Source organism: Gossypium hirsutum, chromosome D01, assembly GCF_007990345.1.
Source record: "Gossypium hirsutum isolate 1008001.06 chromosome D01, Gossypium_hirsutum_v2.1, whole genome shotgun sequence".
Lineage (NCBI taxonomy): Eukaryota > Viridiplantae > Streptophyta > Magnoliopsida > Malvales > Malvaceae > Gossypium > Gossypium hirsutum.
Genome location: NC_053437.1, coordinates 5,801,264 through 5,813,320, shown reverse-complemented (window position 1 = coordinate 5,813,320; position 12,057 = coordinate 5,801,264). Strand labels below are relative to the sequence as shown.

Below are 12,057 nucleotides of genomic sequence, written 5' to 3'. Positions count from 1 at the left end.
GAATATTATTACAGTTCTATTTCATTCCATTAAACCAAACAATTGAATTACTATTACGCCTTTATTCTATTACAGCTTTATTCCATTAGACCTCTATTCCATTACGGCGAATTAAACGTGGCCCTAGGATTTTTTTTTGTTCTATTTTCAGTTTAGTAATTTGGGCTCATATAACTGGGCTTTGGGTTAATAGTTGTATTGGGCTAGGTAATTGACTATATTATTAGACTTTTCTATTTAGTTTTATTTATTTTCTTAAATTAGGCCGGGTAAATTTGGGTATTACACTATCCACGTAATGAGCGGTCATAAATTTTAAAATACAATAGGACTAACTAGTAAAGCGGTCATTAATTATTATTAATCTTTTTCTTTTCTGTTTTTAGCAGGAACTTAGTCTTTGGTGCGTGCTTCATAATTAAGAAAAAATACAATACCACTAGCATTATATAAAATATTACTTCTTTTAATTTTTCTCATTATAATATAATTACATTTTAATTTCCCTATATTTGATAATATTTAAATGTTGCATTTTGGCTAATCACATGAAACTAAAAGACAAGGGGTCTTAAATTTCAAAATAAACGTGTGTGAACGCCAACTTGAGGGTCGAAGCCAAATTCCTTTAAACAGGGGAAGGTGCAGGTGGATCTGTATGTCTTCCAATTTGTCATCAAAGGCCAACTCAAGAGCCAAAGTTGAACAACAAGCCAAGAAAGAGCAAGCTATCCTCTAACAACACCTTAATCATATCTTTAAACCACTGCCTTGAAAATGAACCCAAAAAGTAAGAACAGAGGCTTCGACCCAAATCTTACAGAAGCAGTTCTGCATTTTCCCTCTAATTCACCTCAGGTCCAACTATGACAAATAGAATGGAAAAATTAAGTCTAAATTACTATATATGCATCATCAATTAAAAAGTAAATACAATTTTTGGTCCAAGTTTAAGCAAAACATATTTGAATCTTACCTATGCAATTTGGATGAAGTGCTAGTTCCTTTTTCTTCCAATCCTGCGGGCCCATCTTGTAAAATTCCTCTGCCAGTCTCTCTCAACCATTCTAACCAACCACCACGGTCTTCCAGTTGTGAATACTATGTATCCCGTACTCAATCCCAACACTACTCCGCAGCCATACCCCATCATTACAAGTTCCCAAATAAAGGGTATTGCAGAATCTTCATCTTCCACAAGCTTTGGTGTTGGTGGCTTTCGTTCCTCCTCACTACCACATTTCTTTGATAGTGGGAAGCCGTATAAACCCAAGTTTCCAGCATAGGAATCAATATCGAAAGTATTGAATTGATGTCCAACCGGAATTGTTCCGAAAAAATTGTTTTGCGACAAGTTTAGCACTTCCAGAAATGTCAGTTTCGTTAACTCGGAAGGAATTCTACCACCAAGCTTGTTAGATGACAGATCTAATGATTCAAGTGCTGCCATATTTGCCAATGACGGTGGTAGGGTATCGTTTAATCTGTTGTGTGAGAGGTTGAGCACTAAAAGAGCATGAAGTTCGCCGAGTGCCTCAGGGATTCGTCCATTGAATCGATTGTTTGAAAAATCTATGAGTGTGAAATTAGTTAATGATTTGTCTAGATCTAGCTCTAGCTCCAACCTTTTCATGGTTAGTTTCACATAGTTTTTATAGTTTTCGGGACCTCGAGGACTACGAAGACAAGATACATTACCAGCGTCTCTACCACAGTTACTCACTTGTTGTGGTTGTAGTTGTGAAGCTGCAACTAATTTTGAACGTCTAAAACTTTGGAAGAATATTTTCGGAAAGGGGCCAGTGAACTCATTTTTAGAGAGATCAAGGATTTGCAAGCTTATAAAGCTAGATGTAGCCATGGGATGGTCTAGGCGACCATAAAATCTATTAGAGCGTAAGATAAGAACTTGCAGGACTGGAAGTACACTGAGCCAACGGGGAAAGAGATCGTACAAGGTGTTGTTTGCTAGGTTCAAAAAACGTAGCACGGTACAATTAACAAAGGACCGTGGCAATAACTGATGAAGTTGGTTCAGCATGCAGCAAACTCGACAGCATGCAGGCCATGAAGACCAAGTCGTGCAGGAGCTGCTGGAACGAGCTGAACTATTCCTATTTTGTTCATCTAGTAATCTTAAGTTAATGTAATGTACTTTAGTTCATTTAGAACTATGTTAGGTTTATGATTGATGTAATTTTGATGACAATTGAGCTGTTAAGTCAGCTTTGTTTAAGTGTGTAAGCTTAGTTTTTCAAGTTTCAATGTATTAGTGGTAGTAGGTGATGATTAGGTATCATTATGCAGATTTTGACAAGCAAATTGCTTGGTTTATGTATTGGCATTATGCCATTGTTCAACATATGAATGAAATCAACTTTGTTCATCAATATTCTCTCAAATTTCCTCAGCTTATTTTCTTCTTTCTTTAACTCGAGATTGTTTGTTTGCTCAGCAAGATTCGAGGCTTGCTCGACAAGATACTTGCTGAGTCTGTTTGATTCTGCTGTTGCACCAACAATTGGTATCTAGAGCTTATTTCTTAAGGGACCTATTATACAAATCCATGGCTTCATCAAGCTTTTCACCAGCTGCACCTCAAGTCTTCAATGGAGAAGGCTATCACATATGGGTGGTCAAAATGAAGACCTATCTGTAGGCTTTCGATCTGTGGGAGGTGGTCAACTCTGATGTTGAACCAGAGCCACTTAGAGCTAATCCAACAGTGGCTCAGATCAGGCAGCATGCTGATGAAAGGACCAAGAGGCACAAGGCTATGTCTTGCATCCAAAACTCAGTGTCTGATGTGATTTTCACAAGGATTATGGCTTGTGAATCACCAAAACAGGCCTGGGACAAGTTGCAGGAAGAGTTTCAAGGGACTGAGAGGACAAGGCAACAACAGTTGTTAAACTTGAGGAGAGATTTCGAGAATTTGAAGATGAAGGAAGAAGAAACTGTCAAGCAATATTCTGACAGGATTATGGCTGTGGTTAACAGCATCAGGCTCCTTGGAGAGCAGTTCAATGAAGCTAGGATAGTGGAGAAGGTTATAGCAACTCTGCCTGAGAGGTATGGGGCAAAAATCTCATCTCTCGAGGACTCAAGGGACCTGTCCACCATCTCCCTGACAGAGTTGATCAATGCTCTATATGCTCAAGAGCAGAGGAGGGCAAGCAGACTGGAGGAGCACCAAGAAGGTGCCTTTCAGGCAAGAACAAATACTGCCTACAAAGGCAAGAAGGCCTGGAGAGACAAGCCAAAGGATGATGCTGCAAGGAGAGAAGGTCAGACTTGCAAGCACTGCAGAAAAGCTGGTCATTCAGAAGAAAAATGCTGGTTTAATCCAGATGCTGTGTGTCAGCATTGTAAGAAAAAGGGTCATGTTGAGAGAGTCTGTAAGAGCAAGGCCAAATCAAGGCGCAATCAGTCTCAACAGATGAAAGCTGAGGCTCGAGTAGCTAAGGAGGACAGTGACCAAGAGGAGCAAGTCTTTACTGTGTCATGCTCAGCTGCTCAGGAAAGGTCTTCATCTGGTTGGCTCCTAGACAGTGGATGCACCAACCACATGACACCTGATGCTGCAATCTTCAAGTCTGTAGACAGAAGCTGCAGAACTAAAGTCAAGATAGGAAATGGTCATTTTATTCAAGCTGAAGGCAAGGGTGATGTTCTGATATGCACCCTTACAGGTACCAAAGTGATTTCAAATGTGCTGTTGGTGCCTGAAATTGACAGAAACCTGCTCAGCATAGCTCAGTTGCTAGAAAAAGGTTACTCAGTTGTGTTTAAAGACCACTAATGCCAAATCAGTGATCCAAGTGGATCCAAACTGATGGCAGTCCCTATGGCTGATAAGAGCTTTGTGGTTGACTGGACAAAAAAGTCAGACATTGCCTACACAGCCACTTCAGATGAATCCAAGCTGTGGCATCAAAGACTGGGACATGCCAACTTCAGATCGATGGCCCGAATGATCAGAGAAGACCTGGCTGAAAACTTCATCAACTCAGTAGACCATGATGATGTATGTGAAGTATGTCAGCTAGGAAAGCAGGCCAGACTCCCATTTCCCTCGAATCAAGCCTGGAGAGCCTCTGAAAAACTCCAACTGGTGCATACTGATGTGTGTGGACCTATGAAGACTGAGTCATTGAGTGGAAATAGGTATTTCATACTGTTCATTGATGATTTCTATATTGTTGGATTTACTTCTTAAAACAGAAATCAGAGGTGGCCACTGTGTTTTGGAAGTTCAAAACTGCTGCTGAGACTGAAACAGGCTGCAAGGTGAAGACCATAAGGTCTGATAATGGGACTGAGTACACCTCAGCTCAGTTCCAAGCCTTCTGTGATAAGGCAGGCATCAAACATCAACTTACCAACACATATACACCTCAGCAGAATGGGGTAAGTGAAAGGAAGAATAGGAGTTTGATGGATATGGCCAGGTGCTTGATGATTCAGAAGAATCTGCCTAAAGCACTATGGGCAGAAGCAGTTAACACTGCAACATACATTCAAAATAGACTTCCAACCAAGGCTTTGGATCAAAAGACCCCATTCGAGGCCTGGTTTAGCTTCAAGCCATCACTGGCTCATCTGAAGGTCTTTGGATGCATCTGTTATGCACATGTACCTGCTGTTAAAAGGGACAAATTGTCTGAAAGGGCTCGACCTGGTGTTTTGGTGGGCTATAGCACTGTTAAGAAGGGCTATAGGATTTTAGATCCTTCAACAAACAAAGTGTCAGTAAGCAGGGATGTGGTATTTGATGAGAGGTCATGTTGGAACTGGAAAAGACATGAACCTGAAGAAGTTTCTGAAGAACTTGCAGCAGACCAAGCTGAGCCAGACCAAAATGTCCCTGAAATGGATATTGATGATGAACCAGTCAGAGGAACAAGGCCATTGGCTGAAATTTATGAAAGGGCTCATGTAGCCATAGCTGAACCAAGCAACTTTGAAGAGGCTGAGGCTCAGCAAGGGTGGAAGCAGGCAATGGCTGAGGAGATCAGCATGATTGAGAAGAACCAGACCTGGAAATTGGTTGAAAGGCCAGTCAAAAGGAAGGTGATTGGGGTGAAATGGGTGTACAAAGCCAAACAGAATGCTGATGGTACCTTGAACAAGCTGAAAGCAAGGCTAGTTGTCAAGGGGTTCAGTCAGAGGTATGGCTTGGACTACCTGGAGACCTTTGCACCAGTGGCCAGGCTCGACACCATCAGACTGTTGATTGCCTTAGCAGCACAGCTTGAATGGAAGATCCATCAACTTGATGTGAAATCAGCCTTTCTGAATGGTTTCTTAGATGAAGACATCTATGTTGAACAACCACAAGGGTTTGAAATAGCTGGCAGAGAGCATATGGTCTACAAACTAAAGAAGGCCCTATATGGATTAAAGCAGGCTCCAAGGGCCTGGTATAGCAGAATTGATGGCTACCTGACTGATCTAGGATTCGATCGAAGCAAGAGTGAGCCAACACTGTATGTCAAGAAACAAGGGACACAAATACAAATCATTGTGTCCCTGTATGTTGATGATCTTCTGGTGACAGGAGGAGATCGAGTAGTGCTGGCTGATTTTAAGACCAAGATGCAGGAAGTGTTTGAAATGTCTGATCTTGGGGAGATGTCATACTTTCTTGGAATGGAGGTGTCTCAAGTACAGAATGAGATATTTCTAAGCCAGAGAAGCTTTGCCACAAAGATTCTGACCAAGTTCTCCATGCAAAACAGCAAGGCAACTAAAACACCTGTTGCTGTTGGAGAAAAACTATCGAGCCAAGGTGATTTTAAGAAAGTTTGTGAAACAACCTACAGGAGTCTAGTTGGTTGCTTGCTATACTTGACTGCCACTAGACCAGATATTATGTATGCTGTAGGATTGCTCTCAAGGTTTTTGCATTGCTGCAATGAGAAGCATTTCCAAGCTGCAAAGAGAGTGCTGAGATATGTCAAAGGCACTTTAAACTATGGTTTGAAGTACAGCAAAGAAGGAAATCTAAAGCTGGTTGGCTACACTGATAGTGACTGGGCTGGCTCGATAGATGACATGAAAAGCACATCAGGGTATGCTTTTAACCTTGGTTCAGCCATGTTTTGTTGGAGCTCAAAGAAGCAAAGTCTAGTAGCTCAATCTACTGCTGAAGCAGAGTATGTGGCAACAGCAAGTGCTGTCAACCAAGCCATATGGCTAAGAAAAATATTGGCTGACTTGAATGTGCATCAAGAGGAAGCTACTGAGATCTTCTGTGACAACCAATCTGCAGTAGCAATTGCTAAAAATCCAGTATTCCATGGAAGAACAAAACATTTCAGCATCAAGTTGCATGTTGTTCGAGAAATGGAGCAAGCTCAGGAAGTAAAGCTGATCCACTGTAATTCAGAAGATCAACTTGCTGACATTTTAACCAAAGCTCTTAGTGTCACAAGGTTTGAATATCTAAGAAAGAAGCTAGGTGTTTGCTCCATGCAAACCAAGGAGGAGTGATGAAGTTGGTTCAGCATGCAGCAAACTCGACAGCATGCAGGCCATGAAGACCAAGTCGTGCAGGAGCTGCTGGAACGAGCTGAACTATTCCTATTTTGTTCATCTAGTAATCTTAAGTTAATGTAATGTACTTTAGTTCATTTAGAACTATGTTAGGTTTATGATTGATGTAATTTTGATGACAATTGAGCTGTTAAGTCAGCTTTGTTTAAGTGTGTAAGCTTAGTTTTTCAAGTTTCAATGTATTAGTGGTAGTAGGTGATGATTAGGTATCATTATGCAGATTTTGACAAGCAAATTGCTTGGTTTATGTATTGGCATTATGCCATTGTTCAACATATGAATGAAATCAGCTTTGTTCATCAATATTCTCTCAAATTTCCTCAGCTTATTTTCTTCTTTCTTCAACTCGAGATTGTTTGTTTGCTCAGCAAGATTCGAGGCTTGCTCGACAAGATACTTGCTGAGTCTGTTTGATTCTGCTGTTGCACCAACAATAACCCTTCCAATATGTTGTCATTAAGAGCAAGAGTTGTCAAACTACTTAATTCAACACAAAAATCAGGGATTTTGCCACTCAAGTTATTCTTTTGTAGGTTTATGATACTGATCCCCCGACTAAAATTTCCAAGACATGATGGAATAATTCCACCAAAGTAATTCTTAGACAAATCAAGAATATCAAGTGAAGTCAAATTACAAATTGAAGGAGGTATTTCACCTGTCAATTTGTTATCTGAAATCAGGAATTTTTGCAATGAAGGTGGCGGAGCTGGAAGAGGACCTTGGAGTTGGTTGGAACGAAGATCTAGGGTAAGAATATTCTTCCCTGGAAGTTGCTCTAAACTCGTCAACGAATTGTTGTAAAGATTCAAATCAATCAATTGTTCCCAACCTTCCGATTCCCAATTGAAAATTGAACCCTGAATATTGTTTTTGGAAAGATCAAGACTTCTCAAGCTTTTCGCAGATCGCAAGAAACTCGGGAATTGCCTTAACTTGTTATTGGAAAGATTAACTTCAGTGAGATTCTTCAATTTTGATGGAACATCTAAGTTGATAACACCACTAAAATTATTTGTCGAAAGATCGAGCGTTTCAAGACTCTCTAGCTTTGAAAGCATATCCGATCTAATGACTCCACTCAAGTTGTTTGATGAAAGATCAAGGTGGGTAAGCTTTGAAAGACCAAAGAAAGAACTTGGTATTTCACCATGGATGTCATTATCCGCCAAATCAACCCATTGAATTGAATTAGGCTTTTGAATTTGATTGATTGGACCTGTGAGACTGTTATTACTGAGGCCTAAGTATTCTAAAGATGGCAAAGTAAAAAGCCAAGATGGAACTCCTCCTGTTAGTAAGTTATCAATTAAACTGAAGTCCTTCAAATTCTGAAATCCTGTTACATGAGTTGGAAGGGGACCTTCTAGCCTATTGGCTGATAAGTCTAAATAAGTAAGTTGTGTGAGGTTGAACATCGATGGGGGAAGTTGACCACTAAAATAACAATCAAAGAAATCCAAAGTAGTAAGTTTGTTAAGGTTTCCAAAGACATCTGGAATTTTTCCCTCTAATTTGTTATAAGAAAAACCGAGATAGGTGATTTTTGTGAGGTTTCCAAGTGAAGAAGGAATTGACACTCTGAAATAATTACGGGAAAGGTCGAGGAATTTGAGGGGACTACTCCAATTGGACTTTGGGAGATAACCTGTTAAAGAGTTCCCACGTAGATCAACATACTCTAGGTACCCAAGCAGGAATATTTCACTAGGGATATCCCCCTGTAAATCACAAATCTCGAGACTCAAACGCTTTAAAGACGAAGGCAAGTTAGTGAAGGCTGTAGGCACAACATCAGACATATTTAATAAGTTAAGGGATAAATTTTCTAATTTAGATAAGTTGCGCGTAAGCATGTCAAAACCTTGACTGTCTAATTTCAAATGATCATTTCCAGAAAGATCAAGTGAAATCAATTTTGATGGCAAAGATATATCTGATGGGACTGAACCACTGAGTAAAGAATCAGAAAGATCAAGATGTGTCAGACTTACTAACTGATTAAACCCAGATGGAATCGAAGAAGCACTGAAATTGTTCGAAGAGAGGTCAAGTTGTTTGAGTCCTCGAAGGCGGAAAAGGGTGGTGTTTGGAGAAAGGAAGCCAACAAGCTTAGAGCAACTAAGGTCTAGGCTAATCACCTGACCGGTTGCCTTATCACAAGTGACTCCCTCCCATGAGCAACAGTTGGTGCTTTCATTCCAGGAGTTTGTCTTGGGATAACAGTAGGAATAAAAAGCAGAATCATCAATGGACATAGTGTTCTTGAATTGGAGCAAGGCTGAAGTGTCTTCTGGTAGACATGGAGGAGTTGGATTAAGAGAAGAGGATGACAAACTCAGACAACAATCAACTACGGAAAGAAAGAACAGCACAAAGAGGAGACTACGGATTTGACACAACCATATAAACTTTCCCATTTTTAGAACCTAATAAGGAACAAGCTATGAAAGGGGGCAATGTTATAAGGAAAACGGAATTGGAAATTTGCTATAAGTCTTTAGAGATGCTATGCCAAAGTTGATTCATTGGCCTATATTTATATTCTCTAATTTCATGTGGACTGTTATAAAGTCTTTCCCGAGTGTTTAAAAAAACTTATTTTACTTATTCAGAAAAGACCTTTCCTTCCAGCTGTTGTTTTATTATATTATTTCAATTATAGAATATCATTTTGTCTTTTATGTTTTATTTTACTCTTTTAATTACGCGTTAACGTACATGATATACTTTCTCTATTTTAATTTGATTGTATATTCACCATTATAAATGTTGCAGAGTGATCATTCATTAAATGATGAAACCAGATCGCGTACCTACTAACTCGTTCAAATCTGTGAGTTCATCCACAGTTGCGAGCTCATCAAGACGCAAATTTAATCAAAGATAAGAGCTCATCAAAGATGCAAATTCAACTGTTAAAGGTTTTGGCGAACTGCAAGATAAAGTGTGAATAAGATTCACATGTTCTAAAACCAATGTTTTTTTTTGTTTAGTCTGTTTGTTAAATTACCGTTTGTCTTTTTTGAGTTTTATTTTACTCTATTTTAGTTTGATTGTATCAGATTTCTTGAATGTCAATGTCAGTAAGTGTAGTGAGTTTGTTGATTCATTTGGCAATTAATATATGTCCTATATATACACTGAATTAAGAGGAAATGGCAGTGGCCGTCCTAAAGGGGATGGCTAGTGTGAACAAGTGTGCTATGATGTAATTTCTCCTTTCACTGTGAGACAAATAGATGAAAATAAAAGTAGTAGTGGAGAGCAGTAAATTGACTTGGTATGGTCTTGGTCAACCATGTCCACACTCCACAGGATAAAAACTAATTCATTTAAAAGAATGGTTACTGTTTTTTATGTTATTGCCGGCTTAGCTGCTATGGAAAGAGTAATGTGATCTTGGGCTAATGTGAAAGTAGCTTGAAATTAAAAGACTATAAACATAATTTCGTATTTAATATCTGCACCAAATCAAGATAACAGTTTCTCAAATAAAAGATTTCCATCCACCCTGCTATTTTATACTAAAGAATCGATAAAATTAAAATATCAAGGTCACAATTTTAAATTTTAAATAAATGAGAAAAAGTTAACCCTAATTTTTGTTTCAATTCATTGCCACTAGAGTTAATTATGGTTTTTATTTTAATTTATTTTCACTCGAGTTAATTGTTATTTTTGACCTTTGTCATCAAGGTTAAGGGTGATCATAGCGATATAATGAGAGTTGATTTCTTTTATCTATTAGCGATATAATTTAGGCTGTTAAACAAGCACAAATGTGAGGATTTGAGCATTACATTGGCTAGGTAGTTTCGAAAACAATCCCTATTTCATAATTTTCTCAAGTTTCGAGCGAGGTTTTGGGTTAGTTTCACACACCTGATTGCTAATTTGACAAGTCACACGTTTGGAACCCACGATACGTGCATTCACTCATTAAGTCACACTGATCAATGTCAAAACCTTTTTTTCGAAAATCGAATTTTTATTTTTTTTAGAAAACAAAAAATATAGTCGCCACCAATCTTCTTTTAATTAGGTGTGATCGGATCACCTCAAAATTTGATATTTTAATAAAATGTTAGATTTATTAAAATGATTTTCTAGTCTATTGGATGATAAGACTAAATGAGTAAGTTGTTTAAGGCTGAACAGCGTTGAGGGAAGCTGACCTTCGAATTCATTGAGGGATAAATCTAGAAAGGTGATTTTTGTGAGGTTTCCAATGGACGCAGGAATGGACCCTCCAAAGTGATTATTGTAAAGTTTAAAGTACTTGAGGGTACTGCTCCAATTGGACTTAGGGAGATAACCTGATAAAGAGTTCCAACTTAGATCAACATGCTCAAGGTACGTTAGCTGGAATATTTCACTAGGGAATTCCCCCTTTAAATCACAAAACTCGAGACGCAAACGCTTTAGAGACGAAGGCAAGTTGTTGAAGGAAGTAGGCACAACATCAAACATATTTACACTGTTAAGAAAAAGGTTTTGTAATTTAGATAAGTTGCGTGTAAGCATGGCCAAACTATGGCTATCAAATTTCAAATGGTTATTTTGAGAAAGATCAAGTGAAATCAGTTTTGCTGGCAAAGAAATATCCGATGGAACTGAACCGGAGAAAGAAGAATCAGAAAGATCAAGATGTATCAAACTTACTAATTGACTAAACCCGGACGGAATCGAAGAACCATTGAAATCATTGGAAGCAAGGTTGAACCGTTTGAGTCCTTGAAGGCGGAAAAGGCTAGTGTTTGGAGAAAGAGAGCCAACAAGCAAAGAGCAACTAAGGTCGAGGCCAATCACTTGACCAGTTGCCTTATCACAACTGACTCCTTTCCATGAACAGCAATTGGTGCTTTCATTCCAGTAACTTGTTTTGGGATAGCAAGAGGAATCATCACTAGAATAATCAATGGACATGGTGTTCTTGAATTGGAGCAAGGCTGAGGCGTCTTCTGGTAGACATAAAGGAGTTGGCTTAAGAGAAGAGATAGACAAACCCAGACAACAACCGACAACGGAAAGAAAGAACAGCACTAAGAGAAGACTACGGATTTGACACAACCATATAAATTTTCCCATTTTAAAAATATTTGAAGTAAGCGATGGCAGGAGACAAAGTTTTAAGGAAATGAACTTGGAAATGTGCTATGGGTTGAAGGCTTAAGGTATGAAAGTGGAATAAGGAGGTTTATATCATTTCAAGTCCACTATAAGTCTTTTAAAATTCTTTAAATACCTAATGTGGAACTTGCAAGCTGAGATTTTTTTTCTTAATTGGATCCTTTTGTAGTCAATCTTTTCTAAATCTCTTAAATTTTCATTTATTTCTATTCGAATTTTTGTTATCTATTTTAAAAATCAATTGTTACTTAATTAGGGTTGGTCATTTACCTTTGCTTTTGCTTTTGTTAAGTCTCATGGTAATTGCCTCAGTTTTTGTTGAGCCTTCTGTTTTAATTACGCGTTGATCTTTCAAATGATATGCTT

The 12,057-nt window shown here is 38.6% G+C and overlaps 1 protein-coding gene across 1 annotated transcript; it reads right to left on the bottom strand.

The window, feature by feature from the left end:
* Positions 1-997: 997 nt before the first annotated feature.
* On the bottom strand, positions 998-11,649 carry LOC107917200 (receptor-like protein Cf-9). The gene is made up of 4 exons (XM_041086315.1): positions 10,737-11,649; positions 6,956-8,911; positions 4,744-4,915; positions 998-2,135 (listed from the first exon to the last, which is right to left on the bottom strand). The coding sequence occupies exons 1-4, from the start codon at positions 11,647-11,649 to the stop codon at positions 998-1,000; spliced, it is 4,179 nt and encodes a 1,392-aa protein (XP_040942249.1).
* Positions 11,650-12,057: the final 408 nt, after the last annotated feature.